The following is a 24,945-nucleotide window of genomic DNA, read 5'->3' on the forward strand; positions in this document are numbered from 1 at the left end:
AAGAAACCTTCACAAAAGAGTGCTTTATTTCAGCATCTAGAAGCACTCAAATCAAACATCTTTATAATAATCGGATGCATCAAGTACCAGTACAGTTCCTTTTTTGTACTCTTGTATGTCCATTAACTGCTGACATTCAAAAAAGAAATGCAGTGTGCAACATTTCAAGATCCACCACTCATATTAGTTAATACAGGCTGGTTTATTGACAATGTGCAAATAAACCTTTATTGAAGAGCTAATATTGATTATTAGTTTTCAGCTAAATCAGAATGGGGGCACAAAGTACCTTCTGTGCTGTAAACATCATGAATTCTTCACATAATTGGAAGCTGAAAGGCCTAAGGAACAGGGTGCAAACACTTCTCATACATAACGATGGCTGAGCTCAAGTCTTCCAAAGAGAATTTGGAATAGTTCTGCATTTGGCATATGTCCGCTCTACTGTCATCAAGCACAGTTTTAAGGGAACATCATTATAAAAGCATACTTTACTTTTAGCTTTAAAACACAAAAGCCTAATAAAAGCATGCAGCTATTCTTTTTCCTCTGTAATATGGTATAATTATTTAATTACCAGTGTTAACATGACTTGGTGAGTGCTGTGTAAGCGAAAGGGATTGTAAAATCACCTCTGATTGTACTCTATAAATAAGGCTCATACAGTACTTCCCCCTCCTCACCATGTTTCATGATTTCAAGACAGCAATTGTGTAGACTTAAATTACCCTGAAAAAAGCAGCATTTTACAAATACCCTTTTTTGCTCTTTGAACCCACCCCACCCCTTTTTCAGTAGTTTACAATCTGGAAGCACAGGGAGCCTTTCTTTTCCAGCTTGCTGTGGCCAGATTATCAGGTCTGGTAATTCACAGTTTGTCTGGATACCTGTAACACTTCACACCACAAAGTAATAGTTCTATGCTTATAAAAATATATATAAGGGCTACTACCCAGCAAATGTAATTATAGGGGCTAGAAGAGCAGCAATCACTTGCTTTCCTGTATACATTCTTCATGGAGGGATTCCACTGAGGGTTTAGGATTTCCTTTCAGCTTTGTTCACCACAGTGGGATAAGAGTATCACTCCCCACCAAACTAATCTTTAGTGCAGCATGGGTGGAAGAGGGATTTCTCCCTTATAATTTAAAAATGATTGGTTGTCAGACGCCTGGTAGATGGACTGAAAGGTGCCTCTCATTCCTTCTATGGCTGTGTGCTCTATAGCCCGTTTTTAATCCAAAGCAGATCTTTATGGATTTAGGCATACCGCGGCATTTCACACTGCTCACAGCGATTCAGTGCTGGATGGTTCAAAAAAGTACAGCTGTCACAATTCCACGGAGCTCCTTCAAAGTCTTCATCTCTTGGCTGTGATCGCGGAACTTGCTTGGAACTGTTCTGATGGTCTACAGAGAATGATTTCCTTTTAAATTCTATAGTTGTAAGTGCACAAAACAATGCATGCTATAGTAAAACACTGAAATTTCAACATTTTTCTTCTGTTCAGACTGTTATCCATACCATATTATCTTTGTTCTCAGCGAGGATCTAGTGGCACACAGTATTTTATGTATATAGATTAAATCAGTATTCTAAATTTTAGAAGTTTAGGGGCATGACAAATCATATCTGATCTACCAGTTTGGTTGGAGGAATCCAATCTGGCAACGGGCATGGCTATTCAGGTATGCTAATGTCAAAGGGCAGCACTGATTACTTCTTACAGTTCTATTTAAAGATGGACAAAGGTCCATATGTGCATCAGACAGAATTTACTGCAATACTGTAGTTTACCTACATTACAGTTTTAAAAAAAATCTACATTCACCTTAATATCAAGCATGGTTATAGTTGCCGTAACCTTTTAGTATGTCAATGACCATCACAACATCTACAAAAGATTTGTCCTGTGCTACTTTCATCTTCACAAGCAAATTTTATCTTACAATCCATGGGATTAAGCTGGATACTTCTGTGAATCCAGCAGAATGAACTTGACACATCAAGCTTTAATGTAAGCATACAGCATTTGACTACAGGCAACAAAGCCCTGGATATTGTGCTGTTTCAACTGACCTAAAATTTCCACAGAAAATTCAAATTTTGCTGCAGGATATTCAGAAAGGCCCTAATGGCCCATCCCTTTTAGGCTCTCTCATTTCCTCACAGATTACTTATCTGTGTTTTGCCTCAACAGCTAACACTTTTTAGAATGCTAGCAAAATGAACTGTTAGAAATGTGAATACATATATCATGTGTTTTCTATAGAATAACAGCATTTAAACATGCTTACCACTTTGTCGAAACATTACCAAATTGCTGTTGGTACTACTTGGCAGAAAGACACCAACATTTTTCAGTATATCTTTTTTCACTACTCAGTACAAGGTATCTTCCTTTATGCATATATATCCTCCACTTATCTGAAAATAACTAGAGGGCTGACTTCAGGCATTTACCTTTCACAGACTTATTTTCAAGCTATGCTATTTTTTCCCCAAGGAAAGCAGCTTCTTCAAAGGAGCCATAGTACAACATTATGACTTAAGGTGACCTGTAAGTTCTATAAGGTGTGTTCCAGCAAAATGAACACAAAGTGCATGGAGGGGGGGAGCAGGGGGAAGAGACAGCATGATTAAGTCATGCTTGGCTTTATTACAAATTAATTTGAAATAGCCACCTGGTCCCTGACACTTCCAATTAATTTCTGCTCCAGTGTTTTCAGTCCCTTAATTTGTCCAGTCTGCCCACTGGAGAGTTGGAAATACAGGGCGAAAGCCACCTTAGAAAGTTTGTAGGTTGGCACAGTGGAGAAGGACAAAATGAGAGTACCTGCACGTATGCCATGATTCTTTCCTCTGAAGTTGCTAACCAAAAGAAAGAACCAGGTGGGCCGAAGGGTAGGCCACTTTTAAAATATATAGCCTTAAGAGGATCAAATACTAACTATACAAGCTGAGAAAAGGCAGGGGTAGGAGAAACCCCTTGAACTGAGATGTATAAAGGACTGTAAGTACAAAAGCAAACCAAGCAAGTAGGACCTATCCAGGAAAGGAATATAAAACTAAAAAGTGTTGCTTCTCAAAACGCCACATCATGCATAAGCATACTATAATAGCTATCTCCCAATACATTAAGAACATGCCATTTGCTACCTTTGCTATGGCTGCAATACATCTGTCCAAGTATGTGGTTTTTGCACAGCTTGCACGGGGAAATAATGACAAGAAAACCTTAGCACCAAGTTATTAGTAATTAAAATGTAAATATTTATTTGGTGACTCACCTTTTTTACATGGCTTTGGTGGCACAACAGGACCAGGTTCTATGTTATCATAAAAGTTGCTCATGGCTTTCGGGTCAAAGTTCCCTATTAATATGAGACAGAAAATTATACAGCCTCAGAACAATATAAATATTTAAGGGTCACGGAAGTTAAGAGCCTCATTCAAATATGCAAGATTTCAACATGAGGTATTTTATAGACTACACAGTTTCCTGCCCCATTGGACTTCTGTACCTTCCTGTTATGATGCCCTGCTGTTTGGGAGATATACTTATAAAGAATGATTGCACGATGAATGGAATGCAGTTCCTTAAAGCACTACCAAAATTATTTTTTGCAAGTATGCTCTAGTTTTTAAATCTTGTTCCTTTTACTAGGGCAACTGAAATATCTAACAGCATTGACAGGCTAACTGATTAAGAAAAAACAGAACCACATGTCTTTCACTGTACAACAGTGAAAAGACAGATCAATAATATGCAAGAAATTGATAGCATTTAAATATACTGCTCCAAAGAAAAAATTCTTTGATAAAGAAATGTATTAAAACTATATACCTCTAGACTGAAGGAGGTCAATTTCTTTCTGTGTACAGTCAACGTTTATCTGGAGCTGCCTGTTCACACTTCTCAATCTGGTCATCTCCTCAGGCTAGTAAAGAGAACCAAAAATAGCAATGGAAGGAAAGTCAGCACAACCATTTTTTGTTAAGCTACACAGAAACATACAGCCAAACAGAAACTTATTACTTATTCGCCCCCTTAAATCTATGCAGATGTAACTGCATAGGTGCAACATTTATTGAAATGCTCTGTTTTCAGTATTATGGCAATATGAGCTTTTTCATCAGGAAAAATATAATTTACAAGCAGGAAGTTTAATTTAAATCCATCTCCTTGGTAATTTAAGACCGATTAAAACTGTTGATTCAAATCCTCGTGCTTTAAAACCAACCCCCTCTATTGCGATCACTCATGGGAGTTTCAGCACGACATTGTAGTACACATTCTTAGAAACTCTTGGAGATAAACTATATGAAACAGGTTTCAAAGTAGTGCAGCATAGATGTGATCGGAAAGCTACTGTGCTTTGTTGTGAAAAATAATTAACTAGCATATAGGCACCTCAATGAAGCACATGAAAAGCCATCATTTTAAGGCAATTAATCAATTCACCTGTGTATCTAGCCAAAATGAGATTTTATACTTGTAAAATAAGAAACAAATCATCCTTATCAGAACAAAAACAGCAACTAAGAAAATTCCTCATAGACTGTAGCCTAACAAGACTTAAATCAAGTTGCGTATCCCAAAGGCAATGCTTTTTCCAGGACCCCAAGCTTAAATCTTCCTGCCTCAGCTTTAGACTGATCTTTTCACCCAAGTGTCTTATTTCCAGCTGAAGATGCCACCACACTGCCAATTCAGTGACTTCAAACAGTAGGTGTGTGTTCTTTCTGACCTGGGAAACAGCATGGGCCAATTATGACACTGCATATGAAAACAGTTTATGTGAACTATATCCAGTCACGAGCTGGACTCCACTAATGAATCGGAGGTCTCTGAGGAGTCACCAATGCTACAATCTGGTCCAAAATTATTGGAAGAATTTCAATTATTGCGGCCTGATGATCTGGACAAGGTGCTTGGACGAGTATGTCCCACCACTTGCCTATTGGATCCTTGCCCGTCTTGGTTAATAAATAACTCCAAGCACGGGATTGGGACCTGGATCTTGGAAGTGCTTAACGCTTCTCTGAGGGAGGGTCGAGTGCCTGCCCCTTTAAAGGAGGCGGTAATACGACCGGTCCTGAAGAAAGCGTCACTGGATCCAGAGATGGCCACTAACTATAGACCTGTGGCCAACATCCCGTTTCTGGGCAAGGTGTTGGAGCGAGTGGTGGCAGGACAACTCCAAGCACTCTTGGATGAAACTGATTATCTGGATCCTTTTCAGTCCGGCTTCAGACCCGGGTACAGTACTGAATCTGCCTTGGTCGCCCTGTACGATGACCTGTGCAGGGAGAAGGACAGGGGGAGTACATCCCTGTTGGTTCTTCTGGACCTCTTGGCGGCTTTCGATACCATCGACCATGGTATCCTTCTGGATAGACTTGCGGGATTGGGGGTTGGAGGCACTGCTCTGCAGTGGTTCCGCTCCTATCTCAACGGTCGATTCCAGAAGGTAGTGCTGGGGGACCATGTCTCTACGTCATGGCAGCTATGCCATGGAGTACCACAGGGCTCCATTCTATCCCCTCTGCTATTTAACATCTATATGAAACCGCTGGGAGAGGTCATCAGGAGGTGTGGGCTGCGGAATCATCAATACGCTGATGATACCCAGCTTTACCTCTCGTTTTCCACTAATCCAGGTGAGGCAGTGGCTGTGCTGAACCGGTGCTTGGCCGAGGTAAGGGAATGGATGAGGACAAATAAACTGAAACTCAACCCAGACAAGACGGAGGTCCTGTTGGTTGGCGGATCGGGTTTCGGAGAGGGTGGATTTGACCTGGTCCTGAATGGTACAACACTCCCTCTTAGGGATAAGGTCCGCAGCCTAGGAGTACTCCTCGACCCAGAGCTTTCTTTGGAAGCTCAGGTGACAGCGGTGGCGAGGAACGCCTTCCTTCAGCTTCAGCTGATTAATCAGCTGCGCCCCTACCTGGAGTACGACTGCCTGGCGACGGTGACACACGCGCTGGTGACTTCCCGCCTAGACTTCTGTAACGCGCTTTGGGGGGGCTTCCCCTGAAGACAGTCCGAACACTTCAATTGGTGCAAAATAGAGCTGCCAGGTTGCTGACGGGGACGGGGCGTTATGCTCACATGACTCCAGTCCTCCGTCAGCTTCACTGGCTTCCCATTGAAGCCCGGGCCCAATTCAAGGTGTTGATTATGACCTATAAAGCCCTAAACGGCTTGGGTCCTGGCTACCTGAACGAGCGCTTACGTCCATATATGCCCGACCGCCCTTTGAGATCTGCGGGAGAGTCCCTTCTCTGGGAACCCTCCATGAAAGAAATTAGGAGAGTAAGTACTCGGAGGAGGGCTTTCTCTGCGGTGGCACCCAACCTATGGAATTCACTCCCCAAAAAGGTCCGCCTGGCACCGTCGTTACTGGTTTTTCGGCGCCAGGTAAAGACCTTTTTATTTAAACATCATTTTAATTGTTAAAACATATGATCTGGCCAGGGCAACTTCTTTTTCCTTCTCTTTCTCCTCCTATATTTTTATTTACTTAATTTATACTGATAATTTTAATCTTATATTTGTAAATCAATGTATTTTTTATATTTTGTATTTAATGGTAATTTATTATGTGCTATTGTATTTCATTGTATTTTATCGTGTTGTAAGCCGCCCCGAGGTTTCGGCAAGGGGCGGCATAGAAATGTAATAATAATAATAATAATAATAATAATAATAATAATAATAATGCATAAAAGTAAAAGACATGTTGGATGAGTCTCCTGCATTGTCAAAAAGGAAAACAAGGTTAGGACGGCATATAAGTATCCTAAATAAATAAATAAATTTGCAAAAACTTTTACTTACTGTTGGGATAGATGTTGTACAGCTCACTCTTCTCAGACGCCTTTGCATAAGATCATGTTCCATGCCATTCACTTCACCTTTAAGCTTCTCAAGCTCCTCATTTTCAAACTTCAGTTCTTTTGCTAGCCTCTCCATCCTTGCACGTTGGTGTAATAACAAGGCTAGTGTAGTGTAGAAGACAAAGTCAGTGCAAGGCACTAAACTGGGAAAAACAATTGGTAACTCAGGTATTAAACACAAGCAGCCTTTTTAAGAACAGGAATCAATCATAAGTATGCAGTCAAAAATCAATGCAGAGTTGCTTCATGAGAACAGAACTATAGCTGTAGATATGAAGTTCTTCCACCATAAAAATAATTTTAGAGAAGTAATGTGAAGATATTACCATTTCAGGCCACTGCTTTTTTGTTTTGTTCTTTGTCCACTCAAAAATAAAAAGACACCTATATAGGGAGAAAGCTTCTCAGGATGAAATGGCAATCTAATTGTATCAACAATGCTCTGGCAAGACTAAAATTCAAATAAAAAACTAGACTACAAGGTAGTTTTCACTGCTCCGATTAATAAAGTTGTCTGATAAAATGGTCTTTACTCATTGGAAAAGCATCTTTTGTCTCCAGATTACAAAATCTGTGCACAAAGACAAAATAAACTCTAAAAGCCTGAGATTATGGAAAGACATAATTAGCTACTAGAGCTGTCGTATGGGGAAAAAAGGACTCCCTCCTTGATTGATGTCTTAATCTTTCATTTTAGAACAAACATTTAACCATTCAGTCCTAATCTCTCCTTTTCTAATCTCTCCTTTTTAGTACTTCCTTCACAACTCAACACTTTCCCTAAGGAAAAAAATAACAAGAACCTCAAACTAAAAGAAGGTGTGTGTGCAGGGGCGGGGGGGGGGCATTCTGCAAACAGATAAACATGCTGACTGCACGAAATAGAGTGAAACAACTTTATGGTTTGACTATTTCTGAAGACATTCCCAATCCCCTCTTGCCATCTTGCTCCGAGCAATGCAGTCTGCTGCAATCAAGAGACTGGAGGCATTTGTGTAGTGCTAGAAATGCAGTTTTACTCTTTCTGCCTGTTCAAAGTACTAACACCAGCTGTCTTTGGGGAGAATTGAGGCCTTGGGCTGTCAACTAACTGGACAGCACCCAACCTCTTGGCATATTAGATGTGATTATGTGCAGACAACAGAATAGCCATCTCTTCCACTAACTGCCAAGCAGGAAGCAGTGGTGCTGGAGAAATCATAGCACAAATGGGACCACAACATGGGAACCCTTCAATGCTCCAATTTACATCCACCCTACACCAAATTCTACACTTTGAGTCACACAATAGATTAGTAAGCCAGACTTCTTACCAACTGGGGTAGAAACTAACCAAATCCCCCTCATGATAAAAGTATTTAAAAGCCCAGTGAGTAGAGTAGAACAGATCCAAACAACTCATACATTATGCATTCTAAGGACTTTTGGCTAGAAAGTAAAGGGAGAGGGATTTTGTGTACGTACATTAACTGCTTTACAGCAGATACACCCAGAATAAGTTCCATTCCTGAGACTGTCTTTAAGTTGAATTTGTATGTAAGTCAGATCACATATAAAAAGCATACAAAATACTTCAGAAATACTTCCATATAGACTAAAACACCTTAAGCACAATGCAGTGTTTTAATAATGATAATAATACAGTAATAAAAAAGTAACTACAGGCACTGAAGAGAGAGAATCCCACTGTTGAATGACTAAAGTCTGATGCTTTCCCAAAGACCAATGGTGTTTTACCTGTCTCTGATCATTTTATTATTTGTTTCAACTGTTTAGTTTTTCTTTTATTCAATGCATCACCTGCTCTTGGACACTCCCTGTCCATTTCTGTAGCATTATGTGACACATTGTGTAACAGTGACAACTACTTCTTCTGCAGTAACAGTAACTTACTACATTGTATCAATGCAATGTATATTATTTCTGACAATTGAGTGATACTGTCACCCCATATTACACTGACAAAGCTGTCATTAAGCCCCTTCCTGACACCTTCTTTGCTGCTGCAAAAAACAAATTGAGTAAACTCCAGAAGTATGTGCTTCTCTTACCTCATCTCTCATGGGACAACATAACACATATTTGTTATTAACCAATGCATAATACATAAATATTGCATCTCACACTGGCTTATGAATTTGAAAGACCGTTAGTAGTTTAAGGACACAAGCATTTAGGAAGCAGAACAGTTCAATTTTTATTTTTAAAAAAAGTTTGAAGTGCACATCTCAGAAATTCTAAAAAAGTTTACCTTGTGTATAAGCATAGTCATCTGATCCAGAACTGGAACTCCTCTGGTACTTATGGCTTCCCCTTTCACCTCCAGCTCCTGGTACAACTGAAATGGGCTGAATAGGTTCTGGTGCTGCAGAATGCTCTTCTTGGTCCACTAAATTTAAAAGGTTCTCAGCTGGTGCTCGGCCTACTGTAATTTTAAAAACTGCTGGATTTGGCTGAGATACCATTACCCGGGGGGACTGTGTAAGTACGCCTGTAGGTCCAGCTGGCTGTGTGTACGTTATATATACAGGATTAACACTATAAGGAGGTTTGGGCTGACCTGACATACTTCTGGAAGGAGAACTTGAAGGTGGAGTAGCAGGTGCATACAGTGGGTGCTGGTTCCGTTGGGATGGTTGGTTACTTATAGGCGAAGGGCTCCTATTAAGTGCTGTCCCTGTTCTTTGTGGTGGCTCAACTGTAATTTCTATCTTGTTCATGGAGCCTTTAGATAAGGTAGGTCCACCATAAGGGAGATAAGATACTGAGTGCCCACTTGGTTTTTGATACGTCTGGGGTGTTTGTTGATATGGATGGGGTAGTACAGTTGAAGGACTAGGCGGCATAAACACATGAGAACTTTGATGTCCTAACTGAGTAGGCTGAACTTGATGTTGAGGTGAGCCAAAAGGAGAAGGGCACTGAGAAGCAGGTGGTGATCGAAAAGGTGACTGAGGAATCTGGGGCTGTTTTGGAGAATACTGAGAAGGTTGATAGTTTTGTTGGTGTGGATAGACAGGTAATGGATGTGGACTGTAATGTGGAACTGGACCTTGTGGCGATGAATGCCACTGTGTATTTTGAGTAGGAGTCTGTCGTCCTGAAGAACCTTGAGATGTCTGCCTAATGTAGAGAGAGCCAGGAGTCCCATAAGGGCTGCTTGGAATCGGAGGAAGAATTTGTAATGCTCTGGGTACAGTCTGTCCAGAAGGTAGGTTTTGCGACACTGTAACAGTTATAGGATTTGTGCTGTACCGAGGTATGTGCATATATGTAGGAGGAGGAGGAGGGCCTTGCATAGCAGATGTATTCATTCCAGGTTGTATCGAAGAAGGTTGCTGAGGTGGCTGAGGAGGAGGAGTAGCTGCATTTCTATTCTGGTCATTCATAAAAAATGGATTGTAGTTGGGAGAAGCTGTCACAACAGCCGGAGCAGAATGTGGTTCTTGAACTAAGCATATCAGCTGTTTACCTGCTGTGCGTTGTGGATCAATATGTCCATCACTTGAACTATGTACCAGTGTACGACTACCATTAAGTTGAGCTCCGTCTCCTCCATGATAGCTGGCATGAGGATGGATACCCAGGTTAATATGCAGAAGGCGATTCCTGTTCATTCGGGTGTCATCTGGGCTATGGTACTCCATATACAGGTATTTGTTACTTTCTTGGGCAAGAACCCGACAACAAGCATCCAGGTTGTTGTTGTTCTAGTAGTAAGAGGTAGCACATATTAAGTATTAAAGCCTAACTTAAACATATATTCAGTTTCACATTTCAGTATGAACTATCACCTAAGTAAAACTCTTGATTGAATAATGATTGATTAAATTTGCATATAAAGCAAGGGTTCATTAAAGAAAAGGCACCCTTGTTAAAGATGAAGCACACATTTTATAAGCTTTTGTCTCTTTCTGCATCTATACAATGGAGAAAACATAAGATTTTACTGTGATCCAATATAAATCTTACTTTTTTCCTGGGCCAACCTGCCTGAGCATCTACTGCCTCTGAGATTCACGGAAATTACAGTTTCCAGTGCTTCCAGTATACTACACTGGGACAGAAGCTATTAGAAACTATCATGCTTATACAATCCAGTAGCAAGAGCTAGTTCAGGTGCACATGCCATCACCACAGTATAACTGTTATTCTGATTATGACCTTCGCTATTTAGTAGTGAGAATGGATGAAAGTCAACATATGTCTTTGAACTTATGGTTCAAGTAAGCACATTTTTCCCCTTGTACCAATGATTCGAAACAGTTTGTTCAGAGTTTTGTCAGTATTCTCTGAACCTGACAACTAGGCTTATTCTTGGTCTTCTTGCTGTATTTGGGAAAATGGTTGACCATCTATCCTGTAGTTAAGCAGTGCTTAACTATAAAGCATATAAAGACTGAAGAGTAACAGAGAAAAATAGGAATCCCAATATTTCTACTCCCCTAATTAGAACTTAATACCTTCCCCCCAGAATAACAGTTTCAGAAACAAAAAACTTAAAGTTATGCTTAGGTCTTACTAGTTTATCATAATGGAGCCTGCAAAGTTAAAAAGATATATCAGTGTTGTATTAACTCCTACCTGGAGCATGCATTGAGACACCACACCTTCTGGAATCTCAGGGAAACGTTGTCGGAGATCATGGAGTACCTGCATATCAAGTTGCTGGCTGCCCTGCGCCATGCCAGACTGATGTTAGTCTCAAGATTTTCAGGAAACAGCAGTCAACACGCTTCCCAGTGGTTATGATCTTCTGATGCTTCCAGCATCTTCTATTAACAGATAGTACAATGAAGAAAATGTTTATGAAGAAAACTCAAAATCACGTATGTTCTGATTCAGAAAGTCTTTATATATAAAATAGATACAGATACAGATACATGTATGTGTGCGTGTGCCAACATCCCAATTTAATATTTCCTAAGACAATTACCTTCACCACTTTGCTCAATGCTATGCTGAAACCCCATATAGTATAGTGGTTAAGAATGAGAGATCTGGGTTCTAATCCCTACTCACTTATGGCACTCACTGAGTGCTTTCAGCCAGTCATAGACTCTCAGTTCAACCTTCTTCACAGGGTTGTTATTGTGAGGGTAAAATTGAGAGAAGGGGAATTAATGTAAGCAGATTTACTTTACTGAGTTCCTTTAAAAAAAGATGAAATATAAATATAGTAAATTCACAAGAGGATGTAATGAATAAAATAAAACTCACAATCTAAGAATCTTTCCCAAATCTTCAAGCAAATCAGACAAGAAATCTCTCTGGATAAGATAAACCAACACTCCTATGGTTCTAGCAAAAGAGCTCTGGAAAAGGACATCTTCATAATCCTCAGTGTTAGATTTCTCTTCTACTCATGTAGTAACTCATATTTCTAACATATCTTACAAAAGCAATTAGAATGGCAACTTCAATGTTCCTGATTTAGTTGCACAGAAGAACAGTAATGTTACCATGGGATTTTTTTGTTGAAAAAAACAATCAATGGGTCAGTTTTATGTGAATAAATTCATCCTCTTTGTTTAGCTTTTGAAAGGGTTGTAAAACCTTTCCTTTGCATCTTACTTTTGGGATTTCTCATTAGAGTGATGCTTCATTAGAGTGATACTTCCAAAAGACTGAAAAAAGTTATATATTGACCCACTGACAATTTGCAGCACCATGCAAAAGGCCAACTGTAGAGTGTTATCCATCAATGAACAGTCAAAGAGTACCAGACGTACTAAATCAAAATAAATTGCTGATATGCTGCTACATGCTGCTGCCGCCGGCAGCAGGTCAGGAGTGGTGATGTCATAGCACACCATTCTTGATTTAATACCTACAAACTGTATTTTTAACACCAATGGTTGAGACTAAAGAATAATAATAATAATAATAATAATAATAATAATAATAATAATAATAAGCAGCACCAGCAGCAGCAGCAGCAGCAGCAGCAGCAGCAAGTTCTTTGGCAGCAGTTTCTTTTTCATCAATTTTATCCAATGTAGCAACAACACATATTTAGTGATACTTATGTGTTTAATGTAATGCATAATAATTCTTTACATAAACTTAGAAAGTGTATCAAATTTCTGTTTTGCATCGACATTTTGTATCTTTTTTTTTTTTTTGTTAATCATGGTGGTGAAATTTGTGGATTATACACCTACTAGTGGATTATACACCTACTAGGTGGTTGTAAATTTCTGTGCACAGTGCAAGATGAGAGAGTACAGCCTAAAAGACAAGATGCACACTAACAGCATAGCTTCCTTTTCTCCCATACCATGCCTCTTTTTTACTACTTTCCAACTATCAATCATACTGCTTAAATTCTTTATACTGTACTCTTTGTTGTATTTTTGGTCAATTTGACAATCAAATATTGTCAACAGCACTAACTTCATTAAGTAACAATGATAAATCTTAAACTTATGCCAATTTCACAAGCATTAGTAATCACCAGATTAACTTCTCTGCTTAGTGCAAAAAGTATTATAACACTTAACTAAAGTAAGTATGGTTCCTATCTTATCAGTAAGAGAATCACTCAACAGTTCCTCAGTCCAGTTTTTATTCTGGAACACAATAGTCAAATTACTGACGGTGATGTGGATTTTTCATAAAAAGCAAAGCTAGAAAATTTTCCAGGAAATTTTCCAACTTTACAAATAAAGAGGTCCACTTCTTGTACTGGCTTCCTATATGGGCCTTGTATTTTTTAGGATAGTTTTTACATGTTAAATGCTTCCTCATTTTTGTAGCATTGCTAACATATTCCCATTCAGTATTTCACATGTACCAACCGTTTTTCTTACTTCACTGTTTTCACTGTAATGTAGCCACCACTAGCCTTCTGCTGTTTCGGCATTACGACAACAATGTAGCTCAAAGTAATCATAAGCATGAAATGACTAGCCAATCTTATGCGAACCTTTCTAACTTCATGAGCTCATGAGAAGAAATGAGACACTTCTCTGTGAAAAGTTTCAGTTTCAGTTTTCCTTCAGAACAAGGAGCCCTCCAACTAGTCAGCTGGATTTCTGAAGTGGTAGAATCTAATTTGACACATCAATGGGTTAAGAGAGTATTCGAATTGTTTTATTTACAGATGCATGAATAAGGTTGTGTGTGCAACTATTTAAAATAATTATGATACAATTTAAAAATAAAAAAATAAAAAGTTCTCCCTTAGTTTGTTACTGAAGCATGTTAGTGCCAGTAGGCAAATATATCATGTTCAGACCCAGCCTGGAGCCAAATGTATTGTGCACTGCATTGTGTCGTACCTTATTTTTCAGTTTCCCCATGGGCAACTAAGTACTGGTTTATCAATATTTGCCTTAGAAGAATAAATTATATAAGTTTATATCCTATATTTAGCTTATCTAGCATGATTGATGACAGTACAACCGTTCAGACAGTTATGGATAAACTCAGAAATACATGGCCTATAAAAATTTCCATGGAAAAATAGAGTATCAGAAAAAAAAATGTTTCTAAACTTTCCTGCCTCATATTACTGGTTGCAAATCTAAAAGAACCTTCACAACTTTAACAGAAACAGCATTTAAAAGTAACAACACTGAGCTTGTTAAAGCCCATTGCGACTATGTTGGCAATTCTTGGAGCATCATGGGTGTTAAATTAATTTTCACCTCAACTTGCTTCATTATTTTTCCTATCAGATAGGATGCCCTGACAGAGCAAACTCATAAATGCTGGTAACAAAAGGCACTACAGTGAAATTAAAAAGATAAGCTGCCGATTACATGATGGTATTCTTGGTTTCATGGAATATTTGACCATAGTCAAATAACTGTTGCTCAGCTGACTTGTAAACAAAGACTAGATGCACTGGTATGGTTGCACTGGTATGCATGCATGGTTGTATATTGTATATTACTTGCCTTTGAGGTTATATTCGAAGAACAATTTGTTCAATCATCACAATAGAGAACTATAAAACCTAAACTTACATATTATAGATAACAGTTTATGTTAAGTATCCTCATAATGTTTAGTTTTTATTTGGTCCACAGAAATTCCACTTTTAACCTCCCACACAATATCCTCTCCAACTATGAAAAGTATAATTTTCCTACAATACATTTCTTAAAAGATCTCCAAACTGATTATCAGAATTATTCTCAAGTAATTTCACATATTTATCTAGTAATTGCAAGTACTTGATAAATTACAGAGTATCAGAATTACATGCATTTTTATTTATTAGATTTATATCCCACTCTTTTTCTTTTAAAGAACCCAAATCAGCTTACACAATTTTCTTCCTCCTGCTCTCAATCGTATTCTTACAACAACCTGTGAGGTAGGTTGGGCTGAGAGTGTGTGACTGGCCTAGAGTCACCCAGTTGGTCCCATGGCTGAGTAGAGACTAGAACCTATTTATTTTTATTTATTTATTTAGAAAATTTCTAGGCCGTCCCATTCACCAAAGCCTCGGGGCGGCTTACAAACGAATAAATTAAAATACATAAATAACAATATAAAATACACATAACTGTATAAAATACGTCGCCCTGGCCAAAAAACTTTAAAATAAAAATAACATTAACAATTAAAATGACGCTTGAATAAAAAGGTCTTCGCCTGGTGCCGAAAAACAAATAACGACGGCGCCAGGCAGACCTCTCTGGGGAGCGCATTCCATAGACTGGGCGCCACCGCAGAGAAAGCCCTCCTCCGAGTACCTATCCTCCTAATTTCCTTCAAGGAAGGTTCCCAGAGAAGGCCTCTCCCACTGATCTCAGGGGGCGGACGGGCATATATGGACATAAGCGCTCCTTCAGGTAGCCAGGACCCAAGCCGTTTAGGGCTTTATAAGCAATCACCAACACCTTGAATTGAGCCCGGACTTCAATGGGAAGCCAGTGAAGCTGACGGAGCACTGGAGTCATGTGAGCATAACACCCAGTCCCCGTCAACAGCCTGGCAGCTCTATTCTGAACCAATTGAAGTATCCGGACCGTCTTCAAAGGTAGCCCCACCTAGATCGCATTGCAGAAGTCTAGGCGGGAAGTCACCAACATGTGTGTCACAGTCGCCAGGCAGTCGTACTCCAGGTAGGGGCGCAGCTGATGGATCAGCCGAAGCTGAAAGAAAGCGCTCCTCGCCACCGCTGTCACCTTAGCTTCCAGTGAAAGCTCTGGGTCAAGGAGCACTCCCAAGCTGCGGACCTTGTCCCTAAGAGGGAGTGCAACCCCATTCAGGACTAGGTTCAATTCACCCTCACCGAAGCTCGATCCGCCGACCAACAGGACCTCCGTCTTGCCTGGATTGAGCTTCAGTTTATTGGCCCTCATCCAGCCCATTACCTCGGCCAGGCACCAGTTCAGCACAGCCACTGCCTCACCTGGATTGGTGGAAAACGAGAGGTAGAGCTGGGTATCATCAGCATACTGATGATTCCGCAACCCACACCTCCTGATGACCTCTCCCAGCGGTTTCATATAGACGTTACAGCAAAGGGGACAAAATGGACCCCTGTGGTACTTCATGGCATAGCTGCCATGGCGCAGAGCCATAGTCCCCCAGCACCACCTTCTGGAAATGGTCATTGAGATAAGAGCGGAACCACTGCAGAGCAGTGCCTCTGACCCCTACTCCCGCTAGCCTATCCAGAAGGATACTATGGTCAATGGTATCGAAAGCCGCTGAGAGGTCCAGAAGAAACAACAGGGATGCACTCCCCCTGTCCTTCTCCCTGCACAGGTCATCATACAGGGTGACCAAGGGAGATTCAGTACCATACCCGGGTCTGAAGCTGGACTGAAATGGGTCCAGATAATCAGTTTCATCCAAGAGTGCTTGGAGTTGTCCCGCCACCACCAGCTCCAACACCTTGCCCAAAAACGGGATGTTGGCCACTGGTCCATAATTAGTGGCCATCTCTGGATCCAGTGACACTTTCTTCAGAACCGGTTGGACTACCGCCTCCTTTAAAGAGGCAGGTACCCGACCCTCCCTCAGAGAAGCATTAACCACTTCCAAGATCCAGATCCCAATCCTGTGCTTGGCGTTATTTATTAACCAAGACGGGCAAGGGTCCAATAGGCAAGTGATGGGACGTACTTGTCCAAGCACCTTGTCCACATCATCAGGCCGCAATAACTGAAATTCATCCATTAATTTTGGACCAGGCGGAGGCATTGGTATCTCCCCAGAAACCTCTGAGTCACTAGTAGAGTCTAGCTTGTGATGAATCTGAGCGATTTTCTCCCTGAAATGCTTGGCAAAGTCGTCACAGCGGGCCTTCGAGGGTGAAACCAGATCTTTCTTGGGGCCAGGATAAACCAGGCCATGCACCACTCGAAAAAGCTCTGCTGGACAGCATTTTGAAGAGGCAATGGAGATGGAGAAGAATTTCTTTTTCGCCGCCCTCACCGCCACAGCATAGGCCCAATAATGGGCTCTTAAGTGTGTTCGGTCAGATTCATCCCGTGATTTCCTCCACCTACGCTCTAGCCGTCTCCCAGCCTGCTTCATCGCCTGCAATTCAGGTGTATACCAAGGGGAAGAGTGGGCTCTGCCCGGCGGGAGAGGACGCTTAAGAGCGATCGTGTCAACAGCCCTGGTCATCTCCCCGTTCCACAATTCGACCAGGGCTCAACAGGAGCACCAGTCTTGTCAGCCGGAAACTCCCCCAGGGCCTTCAGGAATCCATTCGGATCCAACCGGCTCCGAGGGCGGACCCACACAATCGGGTCCGCACCCTTACAGAGGGAGAGGCCACTCTTGAGAACAAACCTCACCAGGAAGTGATCTGACCATGACAGGGGTGTCAGGCATAAATTCTTCACCCTCAGACCACCCTCTTCCTGCCCCGTTGAGAAAACCAGGCCCAGGGTGTGTCCACATTCATGGGTCGGGCCGGTGACATGTTGAGACAGCCCCATGGCCGTCATGGAGGCCATGAAGTCCTGAGCCGCCCTGGTCCTAGATCACCTGAGTCCCAGGTCCATGCTGTTATTGTATCGAAATTACTTGCAGTTCAGCTATTCACAGAGCAGAGGCATAATACCTCCACTGAAAGAATTACACTGATTCACAGTTGCAAGAACCTTGACTAAGTGCTAACCTTAACAGCCTGGAACATACCTGCACTGATCAACCTGCACTTTGACTAAATGTTCCATCACAATTCCAAGGGCCACCTTACACATTACAGCAAGGAGAAGCAACCTAATGCTATCTAGATATTTTAAACTATATCTCCCGTGATTCCTATCCACTGATCGTGCTGAGTTGTATTCCAAAACAGCTCGTCTTCAGGCTGCCTGCACCCACACAACAGGATATGTGTTCCTATATGTCCACTGTATGTCTCTTGCACAAGCACAACACACAGAGGAAAAATATATTTTATTATTTTTCATTTCATTTCTACGCTGCCCCACTGTTGAAGCTCTCTGGGGGGTTTACAACAATTAAGAAAAGGTCAAACCTGAAGCTTGTTCTAAGTATCCTGATGCATTTCCAAATTTGCATTTTTCTTATCACATATTACCATAATAGGCAGAGAGACATGATATTGATAATTTATTTTTTACTGAAACACAATTTATGGAGACAAACAGAGCAGCATTTTGGTGTGGTTCATGATTTAACCACTTCTAGTCAAAGAGAGACCATATATCAAAAATTTACAATTGACAGCCCAGTTAATGGAGCCAGAAAATCTTCATAGGTGTTGAAAATGCACTGGAGCATTTGGATGGTCATACACAGTAGTTGTTCAATGTGGACAATGACAGCAAGTGAGCCACTACCTCAATTTATACAGCCAATGTAACTGCTGGCTACATATGAGTGAATACACCCTTGCATTATTGAAGTGTTTTGGGAGCAAGGAGAAATCACTTAAGGATTCAGCTTAGTTGAATTCCAATTTTAAAAGTTTTTTGCTGATATAGGGAAATATTATTTGTGCAATTCAAGTAAAAGATATCACGTTTGACTCTGTGCTCCTTTTTCAGACAATTATATGCTGCATCAATTTCTTACTGACATGCACCTGATGTCTCAATCAAGCAATTTTTGAGTATTAAAAAGTTATATTGCTTCTGATAGCCTTAAAAAGGCTATTATCTTAAGCATGGGAATCTCGTATAGGGTGCAAGATTGTAATTAGAATCGTATTACTGAAGAATCCTAAAAAGTACATCTGCTTCCCAACACCAGTGGTATACAAAAAACAAACAAGCTTGTTCTAAGATATAAAACATCCAAGGACACAAAGATCAACTCTCTATAAGGTAATAGGGAAAGTATTGTGTTCCTATTCATTTCTGAATGCTAAATTATGATCCAGAAAATTACTGTGTGTTCAGAAGGACACAACTGATGTGACTTAGTAATTCAGAATTGATTCTAATTGGAGGGTAACATCTAACAGCAAACTCACCATTTAAATCGGAAAACAGGACAACAAAGTACACAGGAAAAGGCAATCTCTTCAGACTGCTGCTGCATGTTCCCCATAATGCTACATGAATGTGACTAAAGACAGACCTTGCAACTGAAAAATAAGAACTAGACCTTCTTCTGGTTTTCTAGCTGTTGTAGGACAATTTTGTGAAGTGACACTTAGAAGCTGCCTTGATTCCAAGTAGCACACCACAAAACTGTACGCTCAGTATGCGGCAAGGATCACAAAGAGCGATCCTGGGATCATTTTCAGAAGAGCAGAGTAAACAGCATTTAAATAAATAGGCTGTGGCACAGATTCCAGTTTCCCAAGTCAGTTTTAGGTCAAATAAGATTTGAAGTCTTCTTCCACACAGAAGAGCATTTTGCAAATATGTAACATACTTGTCCTGCAAATATTTTTTTCATATTTTAACTATATTAATTCAATATAGTATGATTTTCATGAAGGACACATTGTAGCAGACACACATTAATTTCATTTATATACTCTTTTTATTTTGAAATTGTTACTAAATCAATCTATCAACATAATTAGTGTTTCTCAAAATCATAGTCAAGAAACATGGTCCCCTGTGAAGATATTAGGCCACCAATATCAATCTTAACATAACCTATATCAGTTCAATGTGTCATGAGAACTGGAAACATGCACAGAGCCAATAACATACCCACAGAGTTCAAGTTAAGAGTTTGGTTCATGACCCTAAACGATGGGTCCTCAAACTACAGCCTGGGGGATGGATCCGGCCCGCCATGCCCATTTATCTGGCCTGCCATACCCATTTGGACCCGCCGCGTGTGTGTGTCCACGTGTGCCCCTGCCGCCGCCCACCTCGCCCCACATGCAGGGAGGCAGCGGTTTGCCCGCTTGGAGAAAACGATCTCCAAGTGAGCAAGCCGCTGCCTCATGCGCCCGCCTCATGGCGCGAGCCTGCCCCCACCTGCGCCTCCCCTTCCCTCCCCACACGCACTTGCCCATGCTTCGCCTCGCCTCGCCTCGCTGCGTGCCCTGCTCCCACCTCAGTGCGCCCCCCACTCCGGCCCACACACACTGCCGGCACCACCTTTCCGGCTCGTGCGCACCACCGGCACCTTTCAACTGGTCCCCTGATGAAAAAGTTTGAGGACCCCTGCCCTAAATATGTATTATTTATGTAGTATATCGACCCAGTTCGCATATATATATAACTCATGCTTTGTTGCCTATCACCTGGATTGTTGTAAGATGTTGATTAAAAACAGAAATTAGTATACAGGAACAGCATGCTTACTCACACTCACTTGTCCATGGAAAATCATGGGTTAAATAACCCATGGTATGAGAACCTGCCTAGAATTGAAGAATAAAGCATTTGTAGAATACACTAGTGCAATTCAATTTCTCAACATTTTATTGTTTTCTGTTAACCTAACACAAGTAAAAGGTTAGATGCTGAGAAACAAACATAACAATAACTAGGTAGGCTGGGTGTACCCTTACATCTATCTATTTGGACATTAGTTCTGGCATTATTAATCAATTTTTCAAACCTGGGTACACTTGCACAGACAACCATTCTGTGTGCAAATTAAATTTTGGGATGACATATCACTCTGGGTTCATCTAAATTCTGCATCTTTTAACTGGGGAGAATAGAAATCTAAGGCCTTAGAGAAACAACAGGGCAAACATGTCTCATTTCAATCTCATTATTAAGACTGAGAGCAGATACAGGCTTGACAAGTAAAACTTATACACAGATAAAACCATTTTTAACAATATTTAATAGCTATTTTTAAATATTTAACCTGGGATGAGCATCTTGTAGCTCTCCTGATATTTTGGCCTACAACTATCACCATGGTTCGGCATTGCCTACATTGGACAGACGTGATGATAGCTGAAAGCCAAAAGGTTTAGAGGGCCACAAGTAGCCCATGTAACCCACAGTTAAGAATTGGCTGCAAGCCAGTTTGGGGAACCGTAACTGAAGTGATTTTGCAACTTGACAAGCAAATCCTCTGTTGAAGAGGGAGGGTTAGATTTTTAAGCTAAATTTTGGTTTTATTCAGGCTTAGTTTGGTCATGGCTTAGGACACTGGCTAACTTGGAGGAAAACATATAAATTCTCAGCTCACACAGAACAAAACAACCTATGGGCAGGTGATCTGTGTTTTGTTTAAGCTGTTCCTGCTTGTAGTATGGAAAATTGTGCAGCATGCACAAGCATTAATAAGCCAAGGTCCACTCTGAGGCTTAACTTCCGTTTATGTCCAATCTGGGCCCATATGTTTGGAACCGTAAGTAGTGACTAATTTGTGCAGACCCCAAGTATGCTATATGACCCAGGGCACTGGAACATCTAGGTAAGCTCAACTTATGCTGACTGCCCTTGCTCATATCTGTCAGTAGAGGCAGAAGCTGGTATGAGATCTTATCCTTATCATTCAAATCCTCCAATATTCACCTCCGAGTTCTTAAAGAAGTACAGAAGTCCCACATGGTGTGTTTCTCATCACTAAGCTAAGTATTAGAAGGAAAGGTCTCAAGAACAAAGCACAACAATTTAAGAATAGTTTGAGCAGTATTATAATCCTTCTAATGCAAGGGAATATGTAAGACTTGTAGGCACAACATTTAACTGAGCCATAGTAGAAAATTAGAAAGTAACCTAGAAAAAGCATCCTTGTGAACAATTGGCTAGAGGGAGTGTTAGGCTTCTCTACTAGCCAGACATTCCGCTGAAAACAGAAACAAAGATCACATAAAACACAGAAAAAATATAATGGTTTGTGTAGATTTTTTTGTTTAAAAGATTATTCAGTTTAATAAATCCTTCATCCTTATATTGTCATCTTTTGTATGTCCCAGGAGGATGCTGAGCTTCTACTTCAATTCTCTCAACTGAAAATGCACAGATGGCATCAGAGACCCATCAAAATATAGGTGTTAACTCCAACCTGAGCTACTTTTCAAAGATGATCATCAATGCTGATCTGTGTTGCCTAACTGCACTAAAGAACTAAATTGTGATTCATTAATTTGGTATCATATAATCAGTGATACATTATGCATACATGCAAAAAGCCTAAACTACTGTTTTCCTCATCTCTCTTTGCAGTTTAAACTAATAGAAAAAATATATGTACACAAAATTAGATATTTTCATAATCTGCTACAGCAATGGTTAAATGCTAGTCTAGCTATGGTCCCATGCTGAGTCACTGAAAGCAGGCAGGATGAGGCCCCAAGGAATAGCACAAGCAGTCTGAGACAGTGGTAGTCTTTGCTATGTTTTTCATCCCTATAAAACAAATATGAAGCAAACTGCTTTTGAACATGAAGGATTCATGTTTAGCTATTGTTGCTAATGACCATGGACAGACCGCCTGAAATTGCATTGCTCTTTTTAAAGGTACCTGTTACTATAACTGTTACTTTCTTTTTTATGATGTATGTATTGTGAGGACTAATGGTCCCTCCCTTTCACATAATGCTTTTACTATTCTGTTATGTCAATTTAGTTAGGCTTTCCACGCAAAAATGGTAATCAGTGATAACTGCATTTAATATATTATCACTGGGAAAATGAGGGTCACTGAGCTCTGACCCTCAGATAGTGCTGCGAGTACAACGTGGAACATGGCTGTGAAAGTGGCACTATGCTACAAGGCTGTCAAATTACAAGCAACAAGTAATATAACTTCAGTCCATGTGTTTGTCTTATTTTGTCATTTTTGTAAACTTGCTTTTATTTTTTATTTTACTTCTTTACAGGCTCAAAGATATTCCACTATATCATTGTATGAAAAAGTCCTTTAAACACAATAATGATTCACTTGTGGAGTGTAAGTATTTATACTAGGCAACCAGGCATAGAAGCATTATATGTGTTGATTATCCATTTCCTGTCACAAATGACTAGAATAACAACTGTTGATATGCATGGGCAGGTTATTTATAAGGTTCTTTACCAAGAAGAAAAATAAAATTAAGAGACATATACTAATACACAATGCCCGCCCCCATTTCATGTTGATTTGTGGGGAAATATCAGTTCTCCCGGCAGCAAGCTTATCCTGCTGTCTTTAATTATGAAAGAAAAAACTCTAACACAAGGAACATTGGCTCCATCTTAGTGCAAATACAGCACTAAGACAAATACTTGTGTTTTTAATAATCTACATAGGCTCCTACCTTGATGATCTCTTTTGAAAAGATATGTTCTAGATACACATGAACAACAATAAAAGTGAACCAAAATTCAGCAAACTGAAGTTACAGTACATTGCCAAGGTCTTGCTAGCACTCAGGATTTTCCATTTCTGAAGCTGCCAAAACCAAAGCAGCAGCATCATACTGCAGTCACCATGCTGAGACGATATGCCAAAGGAAGAAGCAACTGTTACAAATGCAATTACTTACAACACAAACAAGACCATAATTGTGGGCACTACCTACACCCTGTGATACAAACACCAACACAGGTGTGGCATCTCTAAGCAACCTGAAAATAGCCTCCAAAACAGACAAAAAGTTTTACATATGGGTGTAGACAAAAAGACTCACATTAATCACACCCTTTTTAATCTTTTGCCTTGCCTCCACTACAGTAATTCAGAACCTAAGAAAATCAAGAAATGCTCAGGAATAGAGAAATTGAAGCAAAACAGGTTCAGGGTACCACAACACCTGACCCTCACATACTGACCCTCCACTTCAGGCCTCAAGGAGTGGTTCACTCACAACTGAATCCTTCACACCTTACCTCCTTTAAAAAGCCACTGTGACTTCAAGAACAGCACCCTCGCTCAATCTACAGCACATATAAATGCAGGAGAATGTATTTTTTTTTTTAACCTATCATGCATATATGTACGTGTGCATCAGGATAACCTTACTGACATTTTGCCAGCGTTGATACTACCCAAGCAGAATTTTCGTGCATGTCTCTGTTGCCTGCCCTGAATAACGGGGGGGGGGGGGGGGATAAATGCCCCCTCAGACTACAAGAACGTGATTGCCGCCCCCACACGCTCTACCCCCAACCTCCCCCCAGCCTGTCGCTTTAACGGCTCCTGGCCACCTCTGCCCCACGTATTCGGGTGCACAGGCAACCCCCGCCCGCGCCTGTCATGCTTTGCCAACAGCCCTCTCCGTCCCTTCACTCGCACAGCCCGGGCCCTTCCCCTCTCACCGCTCGCGGGGGGGCCGGTTCCAGTAAGACCATCTCGCGCTTCCCTTCCACTCGGCCCCCAGGCAAGGGGGAACAGAGGCGACCACCCCCCTCGCTTCGCGGGGGTGGGGCAGGCCCCCCTCTAGCCGTCTACGTGAGGCGAGGGGGGCGTCTCCGGGTGGTACCGGCAGAGCGCGTAGGAGGGGGAGTGGAGGGAAGGGGCGGGCCAGCGCGCTAGACAGGGCCGTAAAGCGCTTCCGGGATCCCGCCTGTGTCAGCCAAAGGCCCAACAGGCTGAAGCGAAAGGCGGGGTGAAGCTAGCCGGCTTCGCCTTCCAAAGAGGTTTTCTGTTTTGGGCAATGTATCCAGAAGATCCACACATGCTTCATTTCCGATGCGCAAGTGAAGCGCCGAGAATTCTCCATATGCGGGGCTG

General features: G+C 41.0%; 1 protein-coding gene across 7 annotated transcripts in view; it reads right to left on the reverse strand.

The window, feature by feature from the left end:
* TAB3 (TGF-beta activated kinase 1 (MAP3K7) binding protein 3) overlaps positions 1-24,726 on the reverse strand; it is a 51,501-nt gene extending 26,775 nt beyond the window's left edge. For 2 of the 7 annotated variants that reach the window (XR_006415877.1, XR_006415876.1), the window contains exons 1-8: positions 24,531-24,726; positions 11,491-11,681; positions 9,158-10,616; positions 6,848-7,008; positions 3,848-3,941; positions 3,291-3,374; positions 1,271-1,436; positions 290-441 (exon numbers count right to left, since the gene is read on the reverse strand). Coding sequence is in view for 4 of the 7 variants with exons in the window: in XM_044441792.1 (XP_044297727.1) it covers positions 342-441; positions 1,271-1,436; positions 3,291-3,374; positions 3,848-3,941; positions 6,848-7,008; positions 9,158-10,616; positions 11,491-11,592 (2,166 nt within the window). In the remaining 3 variants the exon portion in view is untranslated. Of the gene's footprint in view, positions 1-4; positions 442-1,270; positions 1,437-3,290; positions 3,375-3,847; positions 3,956-6,847; positions 7,009-9,157; positions 10,617-11,490; positions 11,682-24,530 lie in introns of those variants that run through there. The other 5 variants (XM_044441792.1, XM_044441793.1, XM_044441795.1 and 2 more) reach the window with 5 other exon arrangements.
* Between the last annotated feature and the right edge of the window lie 219 nt (positions 24,727-24,945).

The sequence above is a fragment of the Varanus komodoensis genome, unplaced genomic scaffold (genome assembly GCF_004798865.1).
Source record: "Varanus komodoensis strain SLA01 unplaced genomic scaffold, ASM479886v1 scaffold4, whole genome shotgun sequence".
In the NCBI taxonomy this organism is placed as follows: domain Eukaryota; kingdom Metazoa; phylum Chordata; class Lepidosauria; order Squamata; family Varanidae; genus Varanus; species Varanus komodoensis.